The sequence below is a fragment of the Rhinopithecus bieti genome, unplaced genomic scaffold, assembly GCF_001698545.2.
Source record: "Rhinopithecus bieti isolate Rb0 unplaced genomic scaffold, ASM169854v2 scaffold_2077, whole genome shotgun sequence".
Taxonomy (NCBI): Eukaryota; Metazoa; Chordata; class Mammalia; order Primates; family Cercopithecidae; genus Rhinopithecus; species Rhinopithecus bieti.
Genome location: NW_016803882.1, coordinates 1,992,057 through 2,017,872, shown reverse-complemented (window position 1 = coordinate 2,017,872; position 25,816 = coordinate 1,992,057). Strand labels below are relative to the sequence as shown.

At 35.9% G+C, this 25,816-nt stretch overlaps 1 protein-coding gene across 2 annotated transcripts in view; it reads right to left on the bottom strand.

The window, feature by feature from the left end:
• WRN (WRN RecQ like helicase) overlaps positions 1 to 25,816 on the bottom strand; it is a 145,738-nt gene that overhangs the window by 32,266 nt on the left and 87,656 nt on the right. For both annotated transcript variants that reach the window (XM_017857254.1, XM_017857246.1), the window contains 6 exons: positions 21,192 to 21,373; positions 17,032 to 17,133; positions 16,654 to 16,746; positions 10,226 to 10,367; positions 943 to 1,113; positions 770 to 864 (listed from right to left, as the gene is read on the bottom strand). In XM_017857254.1, coding sequence (XP_017712743.1) covers positions 770 to 864; positions 943 to 1,113; positions 10,226 to 10,367; positions 16,654 to 16,746; positions 17,032 to 17,133; positions 21,192 to 21,373 — 785 coding nt within the window. The remainder of the gene's footprint in view (positions 1 to 769; positions 865 to 942; positions 1,114 to 10,225; positions 10,368 to 16,653; positions 16,747 to 17,031; positions 17,134 to 21,191; positions 21,374 to 25,816) is intronic.

The following is a 25,816-nucleotide window of genomic DNA, read 5'->3' as shown; positions in this document are numbered from 1 at the left end:
AAGATGAATAAGATATTACCCTTTTAGAACCGGCGATTTTTAAAACGCACTTTTTTCCAGAAAAAGCTCTAGAAGCTTTAAAAAGTTTGAAAGAGAAAACTCACAAGTGATCAATGCATGTAAAGGTATAAAAAAGTAAACAACAAATGTATTCCCTCCCTTTCCACTTCTACATGTGAGAAGTAAATACAATATATGGATTCTTCAGCAATGATTTCAATACTGCTTCTTTAATCAATGAGAAAGAAGCTTTCTAAATACCATGGTCAGCTACTCCTATCAACCAAGAAAGTGTTCTGGCTGGGAGCAGTGGATCATGACTGCAATCCCAGTAGTTTGGGAGGCTGAGGTAGGAGGATCACTTGAGCTCAGGAGTTCAAGATCAGCCTAGGAAGCACAAGAAGACCCTGTCTCTATACAAAAAATTAAAATATATTAGCTGGGCATAGTAGTGCATGTCTATAGTCCCGGCTACTCAGGTGGCTGAGGATTACTTGGGCCCAAGAGATCGAGGCTGCAGTGAGCTATGATCGCACCACTGCACTCCAGCTTGAGAGACACAGAGAGACCCCGTCTCTTAAAAAAGAAAAGTGCTCTATGACTTATCCTTTCCTCACAGATCCCTTCCCCCAAACTGACTAAAACAGGCATACAAAAACAAACAGGTAATTCATTTTACTTGTGAGAGGCCTATAAACTGGTGTAATTTGAATCATATAAATAGCAACAAAAAACCCAGAAGTTACAAGAAAAAAACTGAAAAATGAACCTAGGCAGAAGAAACTTCTTTGGACACAATTCTTCATTAGCTTGAAGGATGAGGCTCTGAGATTCTTTATTAGCTTTACGAAGCCAATCTCTACCCTATTAAAAGCAAAAGGATCTTTTATACAGAGTGGGAAACAAAATTAAGTCGAACAGGCAGACTCCTATACTGTTTACCTTTTTCGTAAGGGTGCAAATCTTTATAAATTTGTTAAACCCAGAAACTTCTACCAAGAATCCCTCAATGATGAGCTGACGGGAAAAAGCCTTCCACCAACTCTCTGTTTGATCCTTGCCAGTGCCAAACAAACTGTGCCTGCGATATTGATCTGCAAGACGCTGAGAATTCTGAAATTAAAATAAAATCAGTATCTAAAAATGCTAATTTAAACATACAGGTTAAGTAAAACACAGACTTGTCTATTGATTCTTTGGATTTACACTAAATTTCAACTTTAAAACATACAAAATGTTATACCCACCGTGCTCATTCTGAACACTCAACTCACAAATAAATACATTATCAAAATAATGTTCCTTTTGTGTCTTAAATAATGGGAGGAAATTTCACATATAATTCAGATGCATTTCCCAGTGTATAGGTTTGGATATGTGTTTGGAACACTTAGCTTTTGTTATTTAGACCTCTTAGCAAACTCATGTTATTGTTTGAAACAGTGATCAAAATCCTACAGTTCGAGACTAGAACCATGAGAATTACATAAAATGCAATGTGTCATGCCTGTAATTCCAGCACTTTGGGAGGCCAAGGCGGGCGGATCACAAGGTCAGGAGATCGAGACCATCCTGGCTAACATGGTGAAACCCCGTCTCTACTAAAAATACAAAAAAGTAGCTGGGTGTAGTGGCAGGAGCCTGTAGTCCCAGCTGCTCAGGAGGCTGAGGCAGGAGGACGGCATGAATCTGGGAGGTGGAGCTTACAGTGAGCCAAGATCACGCCACTGCACTCCAGCCTGGGTGGCAGAGCAAGACTCCATCTCAAAAACCAAACAAACAAACAAAAAAAAGCAATGCAAACCAATAGCTACTCATCCATGAGTACAGTGCAACAACTCACAGCTTCCAATGCATTTTTGTTTTTACTGTGCTTTCGCATATGATACACTGTAAAGTTTACTTAATCATTTATAATTTAGCTGCTTCACTGAGATAGACCAGGAAAAGCAGGTGCATGTTAAATAGCTGATGGTTTTGACGTATGTTTTCCTAAGTGAAGGGAGACTTCCTATGGGAGGCTCTTCACAGCCATCAAGTTCTAGAAATGTTAAGAAAGCTAGTCTGTCATATGCAATTCTGTTTTCCTCTAACAGAGAGACCACTCTAGCTTTCACTCCCTATAAAAGTACTTTTTCATTCACTTTGTCCTCTTACTGCCTCTTTCATTCATCCTACATTTAAATACTACTTTTAAATATATATATACAAGTTTATGGGCCAGGCACAGTGGTTCATGCCTATAATCCCAACACTTTGGGAGGATCACTTAAGCTCAGGAGTTCAAGAGCATCCTGGGCAACACAGTGAGTCCTCTATCTCTACAAAAAATAAAAAATAAAAAATTAGCAAAGTGTGGTGGTGTGTACCTGTTGTCCCAGGTACTCAGGAGGCTGAAGCAGGAGCTGAGGCAGGAGAATCATTTGAGCTCAGGAGATCAAGACTGCAGTGAGCTATGATGACACCACTGCACTCCAGACTGAGCAACAGAGTGAGACTCTGTCTCAAAAACAAAAACAAAAAAACCAAAGGAAGTATACAAACATAGAACTTTATGGAAAATTACTCTTATTTAATGTTATTTGTGGTGAATGTGGCTGACTGTAATTCAAGGGTCATTCTACCTTCCATCCACTATGAATTCTTCCAATGCAGAATCTGAGACAGTACAAATACTAGTTCTCAAACTCCCTTTCAGCTAGGGTTCTGGGTTCTGTATATTTGCATGACAAGTATAAGCAGGAAGTGAGGCCAAGGCTATTCCTCTGCTGTTTCTGCTGGCATGCATGATTGTGGAGGTATTTAATTTTTATAAGAAAGTATAAGCAAAGAACCCAGCACACAATGACATGCTTCCTAAGTATCAACAGGCACCATTTTGTGGTTACAAATTATAGCAGGTTCATGCTGGTTTGCAGAGCATGCAAAGGTAGGACCTTCCTGATTATTACAGCTTCCTACTCAATGCAGTTTGGGGTTAAGTGCTGTAGTGGAAGCTTCCCAAGTCGACAGATGGCTTCTTGATCACAGAAGAGGCCACGGTTTCCTTGGTGAACTATTTTACAGTGGAACCTTGTCAACAATATTATAAGCCATTTAATACCGAGTAATAAATACCTTTCTGCTTAAATTCACTAGAATGATTATGAGCAATTTAAATTTCTATATAAAATGCAATCTAAAATTTTAGAAAAGGCAGACTATAACTCAACATTTTACATTTCATATATACCCTAAAGAAGGTTTAATAGTCAATTAAAAATCCAGGGATCAAAATTAAAAGAATATATAAAATAAGTTGCAGCAAACTTAACTAAGGCAACTATAGGGCTATTACAAACATACTGGTTATACTGAACTGATGAAAACATTATGATTACAGGTTTATCTTTTGGAATGTTAAAAATGCGAATACAAGCCTTCTAAAACAGAACAAGAACGACATACTTAAATGTAAACATACATTGCTTTAATATCTGAGAATCTTCCCAAGTATATGAATGAAAACAAAAATAAATCACATCATAAATATTAACATGTTTATGTCATTTACTACTATTTCTAAGGTACAGATTTGCCAAAAATAGGCTAAATAAGGGTGATCTTTCACAAAAAGGAAGCTAGGATGAAATTAGGTAAAGCAGGGTAAGTTCTCAACAGAGACAAATAGAGCAGTGCCTATATATTAGATTTAAAACATAGGCTTCTGATAGGCATACTTAAGAGAATCTGTACCATGCTCTCCTAAATCTTAACAATAAAAATAGAATAGACTTTTTTAATAGCTAAGGAATGAATTTTAGTGTCCTGATGATTCTATTTATTAAAATATGACCAGAACAAGATTTAGAGAAATATAAACACCCAGGTACAATCTGGCACCTTCTTCCTTGTTAACAAGTCCGGTCTGTGCTAACCCTGACTTAGGGTTGATTTGAGTAGAATGTTTAAAAGTCAAACATATGTAGCATAAACAAGTCTAGAGATCGAATGTATGACATGAGAATTACAGTTAATACAAATGTACTGTATTTGGGATTCCTGCTAAATGAGTAGATTTCAGCTGCTTTTGCCACAAAAACAAAAAAATGGTTAACAATGTAAGATGATGGATATGTTAGTTTCATTATAGTAATCATTTTACTATATATAGGTAACCTGTAACATTATATTGTATACTTTAAATATATATAATATAATTTATTTTTATAAGTAAAATAAGATAAAACATCATAGAATTTCAGAGCTGGAGGGAATGCTGGAGCTCTTTGACCAATCTTGTCATTTTTACCCATATTGTTAACAAATTATCAGAGGTTCAAAGACGTTAAATGGTAGTCTGTCTCACTGTGTACCTATACTTAAGCTAGGACTAGAACATAGGCCTCCAGATGACTAGTTCTAATTTTTTTTTTTTTTGAGACAGGGTCTCTCTTTGTCACCCAAGCTGGAGTGGAGATGTGTCATCATAGCTCACCGTAGCCTCAATCTCCTGGACTCAAGGATCCTCCCACCTCAGCATCCCAAGTAGCTGAGACTACAGATGTATTCCACGATGCCCACTAATATTTTTTAAATTTTTTTTGTAGAGATGGGGTCTCGCTATGTGGCCTAGACTGGTCTTGAACTCCTGGGCTTGAGAGATCCTCATGCCTCGGTCTCCCAAAGTGCTGGGATTACAGGCATAAAAGCTAATTTTTTCTTATTATACCACATGCATGCACAAGCACTCACATGTACCGCCCCCCACACCCAATATACATACATGTGGGGGCTCTTGAGCTACATTACCTGCATTCAAGCCATAGCTCTGGCAAATTACTTATCTTTTATTTTCTCATCTAATATGCATATGTATTCATTTTTATCTCTTGAGGATACTGTGAAGATTAAGTCCATAACCAGGACAAAGCCTGGCTCAGTAATATTAATCTGCTTTTTATTAGTTAACAGCTGATCCTTTAACTCAACCTGAATTTCTTAATCTAAGAGTAAAAAGCATGACTTGGTATCTAGTCAGGTTTCCTTCCCTGGAACACTTGGTAATGGTACTCTACATCTGCTAGGGGTTGCCTCTGTAGTAGGAGATTCTATTCCTTGCAAACTAATAACACCAAAGGTATTAAGTTCCCTAACTAGAATCACTAGCTCTCTAAACACTAAAAATTACTCTTCTGGCTTTTCCTTTCCTAAGCATTAAAAACCCATATATTAGGATGAAACAATGAGGTTTTATCTGATCAGCAGGGATTAACTGTCCCTTCCCCTCATGATCAATAACTATGAAAACTGTGTACTACGTGAATAAATTTACATTGTCTTGTTTCCATGGCAATCACCATGAAAAGGATGATATACCTTCGCTTTAAAACATAGTATCTTTGTTTTAAAGGAATCATATTCCATTTTCAACTAGGAATCCAAACTAAAACAAGTAACATTTAAAAAAATAATAATAATTAAAACATAATACAGTAAGAATTTTCAACAACAAATGCTTAATGATTTCTCACTCTGAACAAGGCCTCCTCTGTTAATTGCTTAAGTGTTGTAGTTAATTTTGTAGGTTGTCCACTGATAAGAGTAAAAACTGCCTATGATGAGAAAGCTGCTATACAGAACACAGCCTAGGGATTTGGGCATTCATTCATTCATTCATTCGAGATAGGGTATTGCTCTGTCACCCAGGCTGGAGTGCAGTGGTGTAATCATGGCTCACTGAAGTCCTGAATTCCTAGATTCAATCAATCCTCCCACCTCAACCTCCCACAAGGATGACTACATGCACACATCACCACTTGGCTTTTTAAATTTTTTTTGTAGAGATGGAGTCTCGCTGTGTTGCCCAGGCTCATCTTGAACTCCTGGTCTCGAGCAATCCTCCCACCTCGGCTTCCCAAAGTGCTGAAATTACAGGTGTGAGCCACCATGTCCAGTGGGCATAACAATACAAATTTAAAACTGCATGTTACAGCACAACACATAGAAAAGACACTAGACTAGCAGGCAGGAAAGTCATTTGCTCATCCTGACTCTGGCACAAAGTAACAGTATGACCTAGGGCAGGTCATTCAGCTTTTACTTTAATTCAGTCTCAACTACAGTAAAATCAGGCAATAGGGTTAAATAGTCTTTTTGCCAGTGTTAGCTCTAAGCAGGTATACTTCTGTGGGATGGCATCTCAAAAAGAGAAATTTTCAGGCCAGGCACAGTGACTAACGCCTGTAATCCTAATACCTCGGGAAGCCAAGGTGGGCAGATCACTTGAGGCCAGAGTTTCAAGACCAGCCTGGGAAACATAGGGAGACCCTGTCTCTACAAAAAAGTTAGTTGGGCATGGTGGCATGCACCTGTAGTCCCACGTACTCGGGAAGCCAAGGAGGTAGGATCGCTTGAACTGGAAACTTTAAGGCTGCTGTGACCTATGATCACGCCACTGTACTCCAGAGCCTGGGTGACATATCTCATTCTTTCCCTTTATAAACCAGGTGGAAAAATAAGGGTCACCAAAACTGACATATCATGGAATGTGGAAATCTAATTGATCGGTGAGTGTTAGAATAAAGAGAACTGACTGGCCAGGGTACCTGACCCAACATATCAGTTTCTGGTAAAAGCGAAGTCTTTACACCAGTATCTGACAGAAAAAAAAGAAGAAAAAAGAGAAGTGAGGTGAGGTGAGGTGAGGTGAGGTGAGGTGAGGTGAGGTGAGGTGAGGTGAGAGGAGAGGAGAGGAGAGAAGAGGAGAAAAGAGAAAAGAAAGAGAGGAGAGAAAAAGAAGACTTGCCACTTCTCCATATTAACCTCTTTAAAAGTCACAACTGCTTTCTGTACTGTGAAGAATGCCACATTCTTCTCCACCCTTCTTCCCTCATTCCTTCTCTGAATGAATGTCCAAATAGACAGTATCACACCAAAATCTACCATATATTCCACAAAAATAGGAAGTTCTAGTGATACCTTCACAAGTACTCCTCTAAACACCCTCTCTCTTCAGAACTTCAATAACATTTATATCTATTCACATGTCCCTTATCTGGTTCTCTGCTACATTACACTTATTTCTTCTTAAGTAACACCTTCCACACTAGACGAGGCGACTCATCTAATTTAGCTTTGAATCCCCCCACAAAATGCAATACAGTGCCTTTTACAAAAATACATGTTTAATAACTAGTGGAAAAAATAGCCATAAACTCCAACTCAAGAAATTTTAAACTCAGCCTGGTACAGTGACTCTCAGTGCTTTGGGAGGCCAAGGGTAGAGGGATCACTTTAGCCCAGGAGTTTGAAACAGGCAGGGCAACAGGGGGAGACCCCATACCTACAAAAAAAATCAAAAAATAAAAAAAACAGGTGGGTGTGGTGGCACCTGTGGTCCCAACTACTCTGGAGGCTGAGGTGGGAGGATTGCTTGAACCCAGGAGTTCAAGGCTGCAGCAAGCTATGATCACACCACTGCATTCCACCCTGGGCAACTCCTAAGTTCTTAAACTACAAAAAGTCCATAGCTTTGTTAAAACACTTTAACTTTTTTGGGGACAGGGAGGGCAGGGCAGGGGTGCTTTTTCCCAGTCACTACAGGCCAAAGAAGCTCATAGCTGCAACTTCAGGGCTTCAGAAAGTCATTGTGAACTATAATTCTATGTGCAAAATAAAACCAAAAGATAGTGATAATTATCTCTAGGAATATATTTCATTCAGGTAAAATAGCTTGTCTAGAAAACAGGATGGATAATCCTCTCCCGTTAGATAGTTTGAAAATTACAAGAGTGATTAAAACTACCAATAGTTTTCAACAAACGTCTATAGTCAAATCATGTATCATCAAAACTACCGTCTAATTCTAGTGCCACGACAAGATTTAGCATCCTGCTAATGTGATCAGAAAAGAAGTTTCACTTAATCTCTCAGTTATGCAAATTAATGAGTGTGGTTTTATTTTCTAATCTATAAAATTAAGGTCATTGTATATCTTATCACATATTTATACAGAATGTTTAAAAAAATTTATATAGTAAGTTGTTTAGACAGCTAAAACAAAGTTCCTTAAGTAATACCTTTACTGTTTCATTTCTAATCAAACTTGCAGCTTAAAAACAAAATTCTAAACTCTATTCACAAACTCCTAGATAGGTCACATAACTGTTTATACTATTTAGAAAAAATCTTGTGTAAGACAGAATTATACAACTGGGCACGGTGGCTCATGCCTGTAATCCCAGCACTTTGGGAGGCCGAGGTGTGCAGATCACAAAGTCAGGAGATTGAGACCATCCTGGCTAACACAGTGAAACCCCGTCTCTACTAAAAATACAAAAAAATTAGCCAGGTATGGTGGTGGGTGCCTGTAGTCCCAGCTACTTGGGAGGCTGAGGCAGGAGAATGGTGTGAACCCGGGAGGTGGAGCATGCAGTGAGTCAAGATCGTGCCACTGCACTCCAGCCTGGCGACAGAGCAAGACTCCATCTCAAAAAAAAAATTAAAAAATTAAAAAAAAAGAGAGAGATAATTATATGCTGCTACTATATGCTATATATTTAATCTCTTTAAACTCCAATTATTCCCAGTTTAAAATGTTTATTTTACAGATCAAAATCACATACAAAGATATTAATTTTTCCTAAGTTGGTTAAAGGGAACATTTTACTAAATTCTCAAAGGAATTATAATGATAATTTTAAAAACAATATCCCAGGATACCAAGATCACTGAAATGGGAAGAAAAAAAAATTGCCTTATTTTCATTGCATTTAGTGTCTACAGATTTTCATTAAGTGGTACTTTTAGAAAAGTTTTACTTTTATCTAGCAAGGGTACTATAATATTTCACAAAGGATAAACTTCTTAATTTGAGGACTCCCAGAAGAGACTGTCGGTGTAAGTGGTCTGATTTGTTTTTTTAATAGGTGAAATCTGATCTCTCTTGTGGCCAGTTCAAGTTTGTCAAGGAGCCTACTTAGACTTATTTGTTGATACTGGATATGGCTGGATTATAGCAAATTAAAACAAGAATAATTTTTATAAATTATACATTCAACTGAGATACAAAGGTTTTGAAGGTGATAGAGACAGAATACATTTTCATAGATCTCAATTATATTTAAGCTGTCCCTTACAACTAAAATTCTTGTTATAACAGTTTCACTCACAGCACCTAAAATAGTTTCTTAGGCAACACTTCTACTATTAAATTTCTAATCCAACTTGTGATTTACAAACAAAATGTTAAACTCCATTTAGAATCTAAAACATCAGTACATGAAAATCAACAGAAGTTTTCAATATATTTCATTAAAATATTTCACAACTAATTTAAGAAGTATGTCCCTTTTTAAAAATACAAACTCAGAAAGTATTTACACGAACCATTCGAGTATTTCACAAATAAATGCTTACCTATTCTACACTAGAAATGAGAATTTTAATGTCTAAAGTATATTTTAATAAGTATGCATATTTGCAAAGTATCCTATCTCTCGCTCTTGATTTATTCAGCCAATATCAGTGCGTAATACTTAGCTTTGCCTTAAGATACTTCTAAATCAGGGGGAAAAATGATATAAAGAAAAGGACTACAGAACAAGCTCTTGGACTGCAAGGGTCCTATCTTATTCACATTTGTACCTGTGGCTGTTTAGGAGAATACTGGAACATCAATCACTCCAAAAAAAAGTAGCTGAATTTACCTGATTATTTATTCATTAGTAAAGGCAAAAACCACTATTTTCTTATAACTTTGAATACTTCTGATAGGAAACAGAAGGAAAAATAAATATGTCCCAAATATTGTTATTGAAATCAGACATTTACAAAATAATCCCTATAACTAAAGTTTTCCTTGAAGAATTTAATAGTTTTCTGGACAAAAGGACAATTTTGTTTTACCTGTCCCTTGACACAATGAAAGTTAACTTTTCCTAATTATCCTAAGCAAGACTAGTCCAGGGATTCACACAAATGCAATGTGATAAACTAACACAATGCTTCTAGACTGAGCTGCAGAGCTGAACATAGGCTTGGAACATGAAAACAGCAGAAGATGCCATATACACGGGTTTTATCCAAAGTAACGAATGTAGTGTTTAACGGGAACTTAGTAAGATTCTGAGTTCCTAGTAACCCATCTGAAGTCAAAGCCACAATCATAATACTGCAAACCTCTGAAGAAAAGTGTAATAGAAGCAAAAGAAGACCTATGAAGGGAATTCACAGGTATACTTACAGATCCTCGGAGAAATAAAATTGGAAGCCCAATTCCAAATTTTCCCCCTAAGATATCCACAGCAGACAAAAGCTGAAATGCTTGTGGACCAAAGTCCCAGGATGTATCCTCTGAGTCATCCATGGAATAGCAATGACCCAATCTAAATAAAAATAATAACATATGAAGAAAGCTTAGCCAAAGCATGTATCTTTAGAAATCAAAAGATTTAGCATAACAATTAGCCAAGTAAAAAATATCTCAAATGCGCCAACTGCTTCAGAAGCTATGAATAAAGTTCATTATACCAGAGTATGTAAATATCAAAAATATGAACAATAAACTATTGTAGCGTAACAGATATGTTATGTTGATGGTTCTCAATCCTAGTGCCCTAGAAGCAAGTTTCATGGGAGGTACCTCAGACCACAGAAAGGAATAATGTTAATAACAGTACAAGCAAGCAGAGTTGCTGTATTTATAGCTAGAACAGCTCCACTTACTTGACCAATTATATAAATATTGGCCTTTAGTGTTAAAGGTGTGTTGCAAAAAAAGATTTGTTGCAAACAAACAAACAAAAAGGCTTTCAGCTTAGAAAAAACACATCTCAGTTGCTGCCTCTTCTGCCACTCCTGGTGCTGTTCAGGGGCTCACTCATTCGGGGCAGACCTGGTACCTCTTTTGTGAAGCAGCAGCTGAGGAGACTGCCACACTCACCAGGGTCCACAAAAAGCCCAAGGAAAGAGTCAAGACTGAGAACAAGGATAATGTTCATTTGAAGGTGGTGGAGCAGGATGGCACTGTGGTGCAGTTTGAGATGAAGAGCCAGGCACCACTTAGTAAACCAATGAAAGCCTATTGTGAGGGACAGGGTTTGTCAATGAGGCAGATCAGGTTTCAATTTGACAGGCAGCCAATCAACAAACCAGATACATCTGCACATTTGGAAGTGAGGCTTAAGATAAAACTGATGTGTTCCAGCAGCAGACATGGAGATGTCTACTAAAAGAGGGACGGGCTACTTTACTGCAGAACTCTGCTCTTCCAGACCAAGAATACAGTCTCAATTAGAAAGCTGTAATTTGGCCCGGCGTGGTGGCTCATGCCTGTAATCCCAGCATTTTGGGAAGCTGAGGTGGGTGGATCACTTTGGGGTCAGGCGCTTGAGACCAGCCTGGTCAACATGGTGAAACCCCATCTCTACTAAAAATACAAAAATTAGCCAGGCATGGTGGCATGCACCTGTAATCCCAGCTACTTGGGAGGCTGAGGCAGGAGAATGGCTTAAACCTGACAGGTGGAGGTTGCAGTGAGCCAAGATCACACTACTACACTCCAGCCTGGGTGACAAGAGCAAAACTCCCTCTCAAAAAAAAAAAAAAAAAAAAAAAAAAAAGGAAAAAAAAAGAAAGTTGCAATTTGGTTCCACCACATCCTGACTACATAGAGTTTTCTCTATTCTTTCATTTCCCCCTTCCTCCTTCTTTTATTGCACATAAAGTATCTGGTGTATGTCCACAAGCATACATTGCTTTGCTTTTTTTCTTTTTAAACTAAATAGATAATAGTATGTTTAGATTGACTTCGAATGGAGATGGGGTGGGGAAAAGAAGTATTGGTTCTGTGAAAAGACTCCCTTTGTCCCCTAGTGGCCTGCTCATTCAGCTCTTACCTTTATACTCCAGGATGTTATTTTGCTGTCACGGTTTTAGCAAAAAACAATATAAAAATCTTTGCATACCTTGTTCAATTGGAGAATTTTAATGTTTTTCATTAATCATTGTAAAACCAAGGACAATTTTACAACCATTTTTATGTAGCTGTTACGTGTGGGGCAATCTGTCTTTAAGTAGAAATAAATTACTCTAGTAATAATTCCAAGATAGTTTTCCCTTAGTCAAGTGTTTTGTTTAAAAAAACTTCTTGTTTAAAATGAAAAAAAAAAAAAACCCAAATCCTATGCTATAAATTGTTAAACAGAAATAATGACACAAATACTATAAACCTTTCATTTAATAGATTTACGAAGTTACATTCCTAAGTCACACTTCTGGTAGGATCCTTAAAGTCTATCATGAAATTCAAATGAGAAATTATTTAAGTAGGTTGAGAACAAAAGGACTCATTAAAGAAAATCTACTATAGAGTTCAACTACCTAATTCAATTGCTTTCCTTAGGGTAAGTATCTTTGAAATAGCAATAAGAATGCATTCAATATCCAGATACAATAATGTTTGGGAAAAAAACTATGCTTAGGTTTATTCTCCTTTTCTAATCTCTTTAGTGAGATGCTTAGCTGATAAATTTTCTTTTCTATTATGGGTATTTCAAGCTATCAAACTCCCACAAAGTACTGTTCATGCTGCCTCTTACCAGATTTGTTGTTGTTGTTGTTGTTAAAATTTTGTAGAGATGGGGTCTCATTATATTGCCCAGACTGGTCTTGAACTCCTGGCCTCAACTGATCCTCTCTCCTAAGTCTCCCAAAGAGCTGGAATGACAGGTGTGAGCCACTGGTCCCTCTTACCAGTTTTTTTTGTTTTCCTTTTTTTTGAGACAGAGTGTTGCTCTGTTTCCAGGCTGGAGTGCAGTGGCCCAATCACTCACTGCAACCTCCACCTCCTGGGTTCAAGCGATTCTCCTGCCTCAGCCTCCCGAGTAGCTGGGACTACACGCACCCGCCACCACGCCTGGCTAATTTTTTGCATTTTTAGTAGAGACGGGGTTTCACCGTGTTAGCCAGGATGGTCTCGATCTCCTGACCTCGTGATCCGCCCACCTCGGCCTCCCAAAGTGCTGGGATTACAGGCGTGAGACACTGCGCCCAGCCCAATACATAAGTTTTTAGAAAAATTTCATGCATGTTTAAGGAGGGAAGTCTTTCAGGCTTCTCAATCAGTGTGCTTACAAACAAGTGAGTTGTAAGTGTGCTGAAAGGTTAATCACTCCAGATCTTAGGGTTCTGGACAGAAACTGAACTCTGACAATTAGCTCAGTGTGCTACATACACATATCATTTGCTATGTGCTTCATGAAGTAAAAACACTTGAAACACACTGCTATAGTTGCTATAGCTGCTATAGTTGCTATATATGGTCTAGGGCTCTATATACTATGTATCCGATAAATCAAACTTGTTACTATGTTGGCCAAATTTTCTATAGTGTACTAATCTTTGGATTGTTTACCCTAACAATAACTAAAAATTATATCAAATTCTTCCACTTTGATGGTGGATTTTTTGATTTCTCCACCTCTTCTGTCAGTTTTGTGCTTTATGTATTTGCTGGATTTTTAAGTTTTTTTTTTTTTTTTTTTAAAGAGATGGGGTCATGCTATGTTGCCCAGGCTGTTCTCAAAGTCTTGGGTTCAAGCAATCCTCCTGCCTCGGCCTTCCAAAGTGCTGGAACTACAGGTGTGAGCCACCACACCCAGACAAGTTTTTTTTTATTATTATTCATTTATTTTTTTATGTGAGACAGAGTCTTACTCTGATCCCCAGCTTGGAGCATAGTGGTGCCATCACAGCTCACTGCAACTGCAGTCTTGACCTTCCAGGCTCAAGCGATCTTTCCACCTCAGCCTCCAGAGTAGCTGGGACTAGAGGCACATGACATGACACTATGCCTAGCTAATTTTATTTTATTTTATTTTTTATTTTTGTAGAGACACAGTCTCGCTTTTTTGCTCAGACTGGTCTCAAAAATCCTGGTCTCAAGTGATCCTCCCACCTCAGCCTCCCAAAGTACCAATACTACAAGTGTGAGTCACTGCACCAGGCAAGTTACTGTTCGTTGGTTGTGTGTGTGTGTGTGTGTGTGTGTGTGTTTCAAAGATGCATAGAACAATTCTGTCTTCTTAGTGAAGGAACTATTTGCCATTACACAGAGAACAACTCCATCCCTAATAATGCTTCTTTTGTCTTATAGTAATGCAGCTATTGAACTTAGGTATGTAGCTAACCCAAATAGGTAAATAATTTGTTTTTATTTTATTTTTTCAATTAACATAGGCAAATTGGTTGTATGTATGTGTAAAGTTCTACAAATTTTAAGACATCCATAGAGTCATCTAACTCCCATCACAATCAGGGCACGACAAATCTATCACTCCAAAATACTGCCTTGTACTATCCTTTGGAATCATACCTTCTCCCTCCCCCTACTCTCTGATAACCACTGATCTTTTCTTCATCCCTCTAGTATAGTTTTATGTCTCAAAGAGTATTATATAAATGGAATCGTGCTATAGAATTGGTATTATTTTGTCTTCTGAATGTTTGGTAGAATTTGTCATTGAAACTCTCTGGGGTAGGGAATTTTATTTTCAGAGATTTTTAACATAGAATTTAATCCCTCTAATGGTTGTAACACTATGTAGGTTATCTAATTCACTGTAAGTTTAATTAACTTGAGATTATCAAGAAATTGATCCATTTCATCTAGATTACTAAAGTTATGTTCTGAGTTTTTCAGTGTTCCCTTATCATCCCTGGTAATACCTGGGGGTGTCTGTAGTGAAATTCCCTCTTTCATTCCTGGTCTTTGTCTTCTGTGTCTCTTCTCTTTCTGTCAGTCTTGTTAGAAGTTCGTATCATTTTTGTTGATCTTCACACAGAATGAGCTTTTGAGTTCTTTGATTTTTCTCTATTGTTTTCCATTTTCTATTCACTGACAATGAATGCTGCATGCTGCTTGGTTTTTTTTTTTTTTTTTTTTTTTTGACATAGGGTCTCAGTCACCCAGGCTGGAGAACAGTGGTATGACCATAGCTTTTCTATTCATTAACTTATGCTCTTTATTATTTCCTTCTGTTTGCTTCCTTTTAATTTATTTTGCTCTTATTTGCTTATTGCTTAAGATGGAAGCTTAGGTATTGATTTAAGACCTTTCTTCGTTTATAATATAGGTATTTAATACTATAAATTTCCTTCTCAGTATTGCATTAGCTGCATCTCACCCATTTTGTATTTTCATTTCATTCAGTTCAAAACATTTTCTGATTTGCCTTGAGACTTCTTCTTTGACTCATCCATTTATTTAGAAGTATGTTATTTAATTTCTAAGGTTTAGAGACTTTTCTGTTATTTTTCTGTTATTGCTTTCTAGTTTAATTTCATTCTAGTGAAAAAATACACAAATACAAGATTCTTAAATTTGTTAAGGTTTATGACTCTGAATATGATCCCTGTTCATGAATATTGCATCTGCACTTGAAAAGAATGTATACTCTACTGCTGTTGGGTAGAATGTTCTATAAAAGTCAATGAGATCCAGCATGTTGATAGTCCTGTTCATAGCTTCTATCTTCTTACTGATTTTTTGGTCTGTTAGTTTTATTGATTATTGAGAGATGTTGGAAGTCACCAAATTTAACTGTAGGTTTCTCTATTCCTCCTTTTGGTTCTGTCAGTCTTTTTGTTAAGTAGATCTACATATATAAGTGTGTGTGTGTGTGTATATATATATATATTTAGGATGATGTCCTCTTGGTCGTGATGATTAATATTATGCATGAACTTGGCTTGCCTATGATGCTCAGTTGTTTGGTCAAACACTAATCTAGACGTTGCTGTAAAATATTTTGTAGACGTGATTAACATTCACAATCAGTTGACTTTAAGTATAGAATACTGTCAATAATGTGGGTGGGCCTCATCCACTCAGTGGCAGGAATAAAGGGCAAAAACTAGGTTTGCTAGAGAATAAATTCTGCCTCAAGACTGCAACATCACCTCTTGCCTGAGTTTCCAGCCTATTGACCTGCTCTACAAATTTCAGACTTGCCAAACCCCACAATTTCATGAGCTAATTCTTCAAAATCAGTCCCCTTATCCCTCTCTCCCCACATTTGTTCTTCCTCTCCCCCGCATATATAGCATATATATATGTGTGTGTGTGTGTATATATGTATATATATGATATCGATGGTCCTGTTTCTCTGGTGAACCCTGACTGATACATTGGTGAAATGATTCTTTTACATCATTCTTTATCCTGATAATATTCTTTGCTCCAAAGTCTCCATTGTCTGATATTAAAGTAACAACTCCAGCTTCCTTTTGATTTATGTTTTCATGGAATATAATGTTTCATTCTTTTTTAAACTTATCTATATAATTATAGTGGATTTCTTGTGGACAACACATAGAACAGGGTCATGTTTTTAAACCAATTCTTACAATGTACGCCTTTAAATAATATTTTGGATCATTTACATTTAATGTAACTATTAATATGTTTTGATGTAGGGCTACCATTTTATTGCTTTATCTATTTTTGAAGCAAAGTACTTTAATATTGTTTGCTTTCTCTTGTATCTAAATACATTCATTGTTTTGTTTAAAAAACTGAAATACTTATCATTCAACAAAAATTCAATTAAACATGAAAAGGAAGAGAAACAAAGACTTTTAGAATGTCCATCTATAATAAGAAATCTTTACCTGGACCTGCAATTATCACAGCATTTTTCAGTTCCCGTAATTCCCAAGGAGGCTTTTTGTACTTGTTTGTCCTCAAAATGAGACAAGATGATTCTACCCAAGACAAAATTTTAAATTAAAAAAAAGAACAGAAACATATATGTTAAGTTTCATTCCTGAAAATAATGAGGTAAACTCATCATTAATTGATTCTTTGGGACCTCATTATTTGAGCTTCAGTTTATTCAGACACAAAGAAGTTAGCCTTAAAATTCAGCACACAATATAACAGCAACAAAATATTTTTTCAAAATATGGATAATTATTTAGCCAAATTGTTTTCTTAAAAGAGCATCATCCATAAATCCATGTTATTGGCATAAAATAAATAATACATACTGTCTCCTACATCTGCTAGAATGAAGATATTTTTCCATCTTTGCCATCATCTTTAATTTGTATAATCGAAACTTCTCATTACGTATCTCAGTAAGGAGGTGCCTGTTGATTAAAAACATCACAGGAATATGTAAAACTGTATTGGCAACTTTCTTACTTTTTATTTACTTATTTATTACTATTTATTTTTCATTACCTACAAAACTCACACCCCATCAAGATAAAACACATTTCTAGCATCTCAGAAAGTTCTGTTATATTCCTTTCCAGTCAATGCCCCCAACAAGAGGTAAACATTTTTCCGATTTTATAAAATTGTTTTGAAAAAATTCTTCCTGTGTCCAAGTATCAATTCTTTAGCTGCTTTGAAAAGTATCATAAACTCTAAGGATTTTCACTTCAATTTACATGTCACACACTTTTGGCTTCAAACAAGGCTTCTACAATTTATTAATTTTTACCTTTTCCCAGTAAAAAGGTAATTCTTTATTTTAATTTATTTTGTATGAGAAACTAAAAGCATTGATGTAAGGAATACTGAAAGAAGCTCAAATTTGACCTTTATCTCTATCAGCTCTTCAGGACTTCTTGCCCTCCAAAACTGTCTCTTAGTATTATGGGTTATTACGGGACACCAGTCAAGTATTAGAATTAAATTCCTTTCTCAATCAATTATAACTGATTTGTTTGCGATATCAAATTTATTCAAAATTGTTAAATAACATTAAAGAGGTGTTTGTGTTTTTTAAAGTCAATGCTGCCATAATTCATCGTGACTCTGTTGATTTCTAGTCTCCTGTGGAGAGCCCACCAATATCAAATATCAGATGACGACAGTCTCCCAAACAGCTTTGCATATCTTTGCAAGAAAAAATAAAAGTCCATGTTAACTAGGTTTCAGATATTTCAAAAGAAAGCAATGATTTACTTGTAATATCTAAGGGACAGCATAAGTAAAATCCCCATCAAAACAAACTTCACTCACTAATAATTTGACTATTCAACCTTCTGACTGATTAAATACCTCTGTATAATTCTCAAGGAGTTCTGGAAAGTCTGAAGACACAAATGATCCGTTATTCAAAAACATTCTTGTCATCTTAAACCACCAGCCACCATGCCCTTCCATGTAATTATCCCCAAAGTCTCTTCCAACTGTTGACTCTAGCTCCTAGGTTAACCATACACAGTTCCTCCTTATTCACCAGGGATACATTCCAAGACCTCCAGTGGATGCCTGAAGCCACAGAATAGTACCAAATCCTGTACGTATTATGTTTTTTCCTATATGTATATACCTATGAAAAAGTTTAATTTATAAATTAGGCATAGTACTCTTGTGCTTTGGGGCCATTCTTAAGTAAATTAAGCGTTACTTGAACACAAACACTGCAATACTGCAACAAGTGACTAACAGACAGGGAGTAAATACAACGTGAATGCACCGGACGAAGGGATGATTCTAAGGGAGTCGAGGCTGATTGAGTGGGATGGCACAAAATTTCATTACACTACTCAAAACCACCACTGATTTAAAACTTTAAAATAAATAATTAAACTGATTTAATTATTTCTGGAATTTTCTATGTAACATTTTGGATGTGGGTGTAACTAAAACAACAGAAAGTGAAAATACAGATAAGGGGGCCCACTGTAATCTCATTCTTTCTACCTCAAGGAACAAAGATCAGTTCTTTTTTGCTTTATTTTATTTGTTTTGTTCACCTCGTTTCCCTCCTATAGAAAAAAAACAAGAAAACAAACGCCCACACTCTCAGAACTGGATCCTTCCCTGTATTTGGTTCAGATGACCTATATTTAACTAATCTCATCAGTGTCAGGGCAAATTTGAGAAAACAAAACTATAACTCTTAAAACAAATAAATAAATAAATATGTATTCTTCTTTTGGGACTACAAAATAAGTCCGGTATTCCACAGAATAAAACAATTTGAAAATAAGAAAATTCTAAACCATTCATAGAAATCATTTGGATCCAGTGAAAGATCTATTGGACCGAGATTATTTTGCAAATTATTCTCTCTTAAAAAAAGATTACAATAACTTTGGGGTTTGACTATTTAAGGTAACCACAAATGCAGACATTGGGACTTTGCCTGTGGTATGAATTCTGCAATTAAAAATGTAAATTTACATGAAGATTACATGATGACTGGACAAGTTTCTTCTCTCAGTGATAGAATTATGGCATAAGATAGACTCTAAAAATTTTCTGAGTAACTGACCTTTCCAGGTGAGAACCAGCAACTTCATTTATTCTTACTTTCTAGCTTTTTCTAGAAGAGTTGTCACCAGGATGATACAGAGCCCTCCTGAATCCTTGCTCAATTCTTTCTTATCCTGATTAATCCTGTAGTTTTAGTTTCCTCAGGATTGATGCAAAGGGTAACCTGTCTGTACTCAAAATTCAAGTCTGGGTTTCTGGCACCACTATTTGATTTGAACCACTGTTACTTCCTGTTAAATCTTAATGAGATAACCATTTAAAATATCTTTTAAGACCCAGAGAAACAAGAATTGTATTTATTGATGAACCTTCAAATGCACAATATAAAACTGGATATTAATGTCCTCAGTATCTTTAACAAAATACACAAATAAAATCAGAACTGGTAGGAATCAACTTATGTTTGATATATTCCATATTTAATAGTAACATGTACAGCTGTGTTCTATCCCAATTATTTAAATTAGTTCATAAGAAGCTTGACAGATACAACTGTCTAAAGGAAAACAAGAATTGTTCTGTACAAAAAAAGGATGGTTTTGTCATCTTCTATATTAAAGAAAAGCTACCGACTACTCAGAAGGAAAACCTTAAAATTTGCATCAAACATTTTTACCTAATTAATTCCTATTCTTCTTTCAGATCTGAACCATCACTTCCACAAGGAAGCCTTATCTGAACTTTTTAACTTGGGAAATACCACACAACATTATATATTCTTACTACTCAATACAATTTTCCTTCATAACACTTAACACAATTATAATTTTAAATATGTTGCATGATTCCTTTTTTAAAAACTTTTGATTGTTGACATTTTCAAACACAAAAGGAGAACAGTAAAATGAAGCCTATGTATCCATAGTTATGTGATTCTCTAAAGAACTACCATTCCCACTGAATTCTGTGGAAGCAGGTACTTTGCTTTTCTTTACTATTCTATCTCCCACTCATAGCATAGTTCATGGAACACAGTGGACACTCAAAACACATTGTCTAATAATGCATAAAACAAAACTGTAGTGGGAAGCACTCTCTGATCATTTACTAAAATGGGCTAATGTGTCCATTCAAGATCTCAATGTATTCAGCTACACAAAGGTGTACTCTGAAAATACTTCATCAGCTTGGCAGCCCCATTGGTTACCATGTATAGGTTTTCTCCTGAGATTCTTTTCCTATGGATGAAGGAACAAAGTTGGTAAATGCTGCCCTGAAATCTTTGCAAGATAATGTTTTCCTTTACAATAAAAATGTCATAGAACTTAAGTGCCAACAAACTACTTGTTGAGTACTTAAGTAGCATGGTTCTCCTGTACTTAAGATATTGAACACTTAATATTGATTTATGGCAGTCTATGAGTACAGTGCAACACAATGATTCACACACAGTCAAGGAGAACTGTTATGGTCTCACAGAACTAACCAAGGAAACAAATAGTAACAAGAGTCAAATAGGGATTGAGAGAAGTCCTCTGGAATAATCACCACTGTAGCACGGGAAGAAAGAATCAGTAACAAAATCAGTGGTAGCTGAAGTAACTATGGCTGAAGACATGGCAACTTGACAGGATCTGAGAAGGGGAAAAGAACTTGTTCATTAATGCACAATGGTAGGAAAGTATTCCATAGGATCTCTGTTACAGGCCCAAGTATTGTCCTGATTTAGTTAATTCCTCACACTAAGGCATGCTGAAATTAGCTCATCTCCTCCAAGTGGCAACTCTTACCACAAATGTTCTTCCTACATGTCCTCTGAATTTGGGGAGGTTTATTTTTTTATTTTTTATTTTTTTTTTACTTTAAATGCACTCACAAATTACTTGGAATACTGGAAATAGCCTCAAACACTTTCTAAGTTTATATGGAAAGAAAGAAAGAAATCTGCAAGAGTAAAAACTTGCTTTTTTACCTATTTAAGTTAATGTCTGCAGGAGCCCAGAGGATGTGACAGGAACTTTGAAGTCCATCACGACCAGCTCTACCAATCTCCTGATAATATGATTCCATTTCCTTAGGAGCACCATAATGAATGACTTGGCGGATGTCAGCTTTATTAATGCCCATTCCAAAAGCTATGGTAGCTATGACACACTGAGAATAAATCACAACACAGTTTGACAAACATATTTAGCGGAATGAAAACCTTACATTTATACCTTTCTGTAAGAGTAATTTGTTCATTAACTTAAGTTCCTGGCACAAAATGGAATTTAATGTGATTTCGACCATCATTTATAGATTATCTACCTGCCTGATTTACAGATTAAGGACTGGTGACTAGAAATGAGGTTTCTGTTCACTCTCTATAAAAAATAGTAAATAAAGTGGTTTATCTGAACTTCTATGAACACAAGACACAAAAGAGCCCCAAAATATTTATTGTATTAAAGGAAACTTTTGCATTATAATGAAGTTGCAAGTGTCCTTACCTGATTGCAGAGCATCTTAACATTCTCTAATATTAATCTAAGATGGAAGTTTCTCATTAAAGATGGTGGGATGAAACATGATGCATTATCTCTGCATCTTTAAGAGGGTAAAATTGATAGAATGTCTCATATCTATGAATATACTGAGGTAAGTTTACACCTTTGTGGGAAATTTTAGGGAAGAATTAGCGAGAAGACATAGAAAATTTTTTTCTTAGGTTATTAACAATAAAAATACAAATAGGTAAGAAAAAAATCGCCATAATATACTACATGGCTCAGAGATTATAAAAAGCATTTACAGAGTAATAATTATGTAAATCGTATACACTGATCTAGCCAAAATCATGACATAAACATATTAGGAGGAAAGGGGATTAGAAATACACGGACAAGGTAAGAAAAAAGGGCAGTAAAGAATGTGAAAGAGAGCTAACCTTTCATCTTTCAGAGAGAGGAGTTGATAGATAATGCCTACAACTAACACATAAATAAACAAAAAATTAAATAGGAGCCACGTATGTAAACTATGGCAAGATATAGTGGTAAAGTACCAAAAGAATCAGCTAAAAAGGTTGGGAGTTGGAAATAGAAGTGGGAAAGACATGAGGCCTTGAAGCTTTTCACTGTAAGCACAGTAGACCTATTTGTATGCCATTTCATAAAGAAAGATTACATGCTAAGATGAACCAGGAATACGAAAGGAAGAAAAAAGAAGGAAAGAAGAAAAGGAGGGAGGAAAGGAGGAAATGCTGAATAAGTAAAAGAAAGTATGATAAAGGTTAGAAAAAAGTAAATATAGAAATGAATATCATACTAAGTAAAAGCTCTGGCTATATGAGACTCGGCAATTTTGCTATATTTAAGGGTCAATAAGCAACACAATAATAATTCTAATTTTAATTATATAATATTATTTTTAGGTGAGATCCACCTATTTTACAGACATGATTTTCAAACTATCCTTATAAACTCTCAGGTGTAAAGATATTTTATCAAATAATTTATTCACAACATCATTCCTAAAAGAAAGAACTCAAGGCATCTTGAAAGGGGAAATTAAATACAAAAGATACAAAACTAATAAAAGTGAGGAGTAAAAGTAAAATGAATGGTTAAGACTAAAACGCCTATCTGCATGCAAATGTGGTTGGATCTGGTTATAAAAATAAGAAAGAAAAGCACACTTTTTTCTAAAATTAGAAAATCTAAGAGTCTAAGCATCACTCAGTCTAAGACATTAAGAGCTACGGAGGTCACCTCCACTTTTAGACCCACACTAAAGTATATATAAACTGTAAAAATACACCAAAGCGAACATCTAGAATTCTCTACGTTATGCACTCAGTAGGTATTCAATTCTCGGTAGCAAGTAATCAATTGCAGGAACACCTGACCTTTCTAGATAGATGATGAAACGTATTTTCATCATCTTTACAAAGTGTTTGAGAACTTTCAATGCAAATATGAAGCTTTTGAATTCTTTATAATGGCCAAGTAGGAGTACATTGGGCCAGCTGTCAGATAAAACAGAGTATCTGATATCCACGTAGGGAGAAAAAAACAATATCAATTTTTAAATTTTCGTAATGTGGATAAAAATTTGTGGAATCCTGCCACAGAAAGGGAGAATACCATGACACATACACGCATATACTCTTCCAGAAAACGATCATTGTGAAGTTTCCTAAGCCATATTTCAAAGCATTAATGTTTTAATGAAGCTGTGTATTGGCAGGAAAATCAGGCGCATCCAACGAAGTCTCCTGTCACAACATAACATGAATAAAGATTGTACTCTTTCATGTTCTGGGAGATGTTTTACTTTAAATGAATAATTACTAACACATTAAGATAGAAGAAACCATTGGTCAGTTAATGGCTTGAAGACTGATTAAGATTCAGTAGTAGCAGTAGCAGTTAATAAATGTTATTTGACAATATTCAAGACACTGAAGTAACAGAACAAAAATATAAACACTGAAGAATTTGGATAAAATTTCTATTCTAAACAGCTGTGAATGGTATTCCTATCTTTGGAAAGAAGGGAAAGAGAGACTCGATGCTTTCAGGCGGGTATGCATTACAGTATGACTATGTGTAGAGAACTTTAGAGACAGTGAATATGAACCATACTTAAGCTTTTCAACAATATTAGCTGAGGGTGGATAACAACTAGATATCAGAAAGAGAGACGGATAGAGAGGAAATGGATGACCACTGGGACAGAAAATGCGAGAGCTGACTTTAAATTCTTAACTTCAGGGGAAGGCTCTTACCCGGACTTAGAGTGACAGATTGAGGATTTCATGTTGACAGTGTCAAGTTGTTGACTTAAACCTACTCATGTGCCTTAAACTGAAATCCTCCCAAATAAATCCTCCATGACACCCACTGAGCCACTCCAATCAGGACAGGAACTATAGAATTTCACAATAACTGCACTGATACCCTTTCCCTTCTTCAGTGTCTCTTCTTCAAATCAATCCAACTTATTGCTGCCAGTCTAATGTTTCTATAATCCCATCATCTTGTTTAAAAACACAGAGTAATACATCATGATAATCTTCAAATGATTCTTCAGCACTCCAAGGATTATAAGACCCCAATAGGCAGTGTCTTCAAGGTCTGGAGACTCTTGGACCTCCTTTTCCCTCAAATTAACTTTGGCCAGAGTTATTCTATCTTAATCTGTTTTACCTATTATATAAAATTGTATTTAAACTAAAAATTCTAAAGCTAAAGTAGTCAGGGAAAACTAACAGGTATATGATACTAAGCCCAGACTGCTTCTTTGCAAGTTTTAAAGCTATCTATAACCTGGCCAACCAACCCATTCAACTGTTCTCTCAAGTCTCTAACTGTTCCATCCTGCCTCTTTGTCCATACTTTGTGCCATTCCTACCCCACATTCTCTTTCCCTCCAACCATTACAAACCAGTCACAATTTCCTGAACCCAGTATGTGTTCTCATATCAAAGTGTCTTTGCACCTGTTAGTCCTTCTTCCTGGAATTCTATAACCAATTCCTTTCCCCTCATCACCTACAGGTCTGGCATACTTGATAAACTTCTATTTACATGTTTGGACTCTAACTGATTTTCCTGGATGGACCACCCCATTACACAACTACCCTGACAGAGCTATTCCTCCCTCCTCTGTGCACCTAAGCACTAGGTACAGATTGCTATTTACACCAATCTGCAAGTTTGTTCTCCCACACTTATCAGAGGGACTGCTTTATGTTTAACACAAAGAAAATATTCAATAAAGATCTGTTAAATAAACATTTGAGAAATATCTACTTCCACTATGAACAACGGAGAGCAGTGATGATTGATCTCATACCTGAATTTCATCTCTCACAAACCTATGATGAACGTCTTTCCTTCTGCTAAAACTCATGCCCGCATGGTATGTTTCACAGGATAGATCCAGTTTCCTAAGTTCAGTTGTAACTTGTTCTGTCATTTTCTAGAAGGACAGTAGATGATTGTTGGACCTTCAAATTCCCAGTGGGAACTAAAGACAAAGAAGAACAAAAGAGCAAACATATATATTGTATATATGCTTCAGACCGGTTTGGGTTTTATCTTATTTAATTTTCTACTTTCTAAAGAAAAGACTAAAGGAAGAAAGTCTATCAAAATAATGATATATTTAAGTGCATGAAAATTTAAAACACTATAGAGAATCAAATGTCCAAATGAATGGTGTGAAGCTCAAATTAAAGCTAAAACCAGAAGCAAATTTATTTGTTTTAGCTGAAACCTTGATAAAACTTATAAACGACAGATACAAATACTTTGGGGAATGCAAGGCACCAGATTAACAATTAGTCTAGTGAGGGTTTACAAAGGAGTATGCATAAAACTTGTTACACTGTTCTTATTCTCTCTTATGATAATAAAGTTGAGTTTCTAAATGTTTACTAAAGCAAGAGCTTTCTTATAATATTGAAAGATTGCTTTTACAGTTCAAAGAAGTATTTACTAGTAATCTTGAGACTGAATGTTATAGAAAACATCTATTAGAATGTATTTTGTAGAAACTTGTGCTTCTTTATTAAAAGTGTAAACAATTTCCATAGAAGTATAAGAACAGT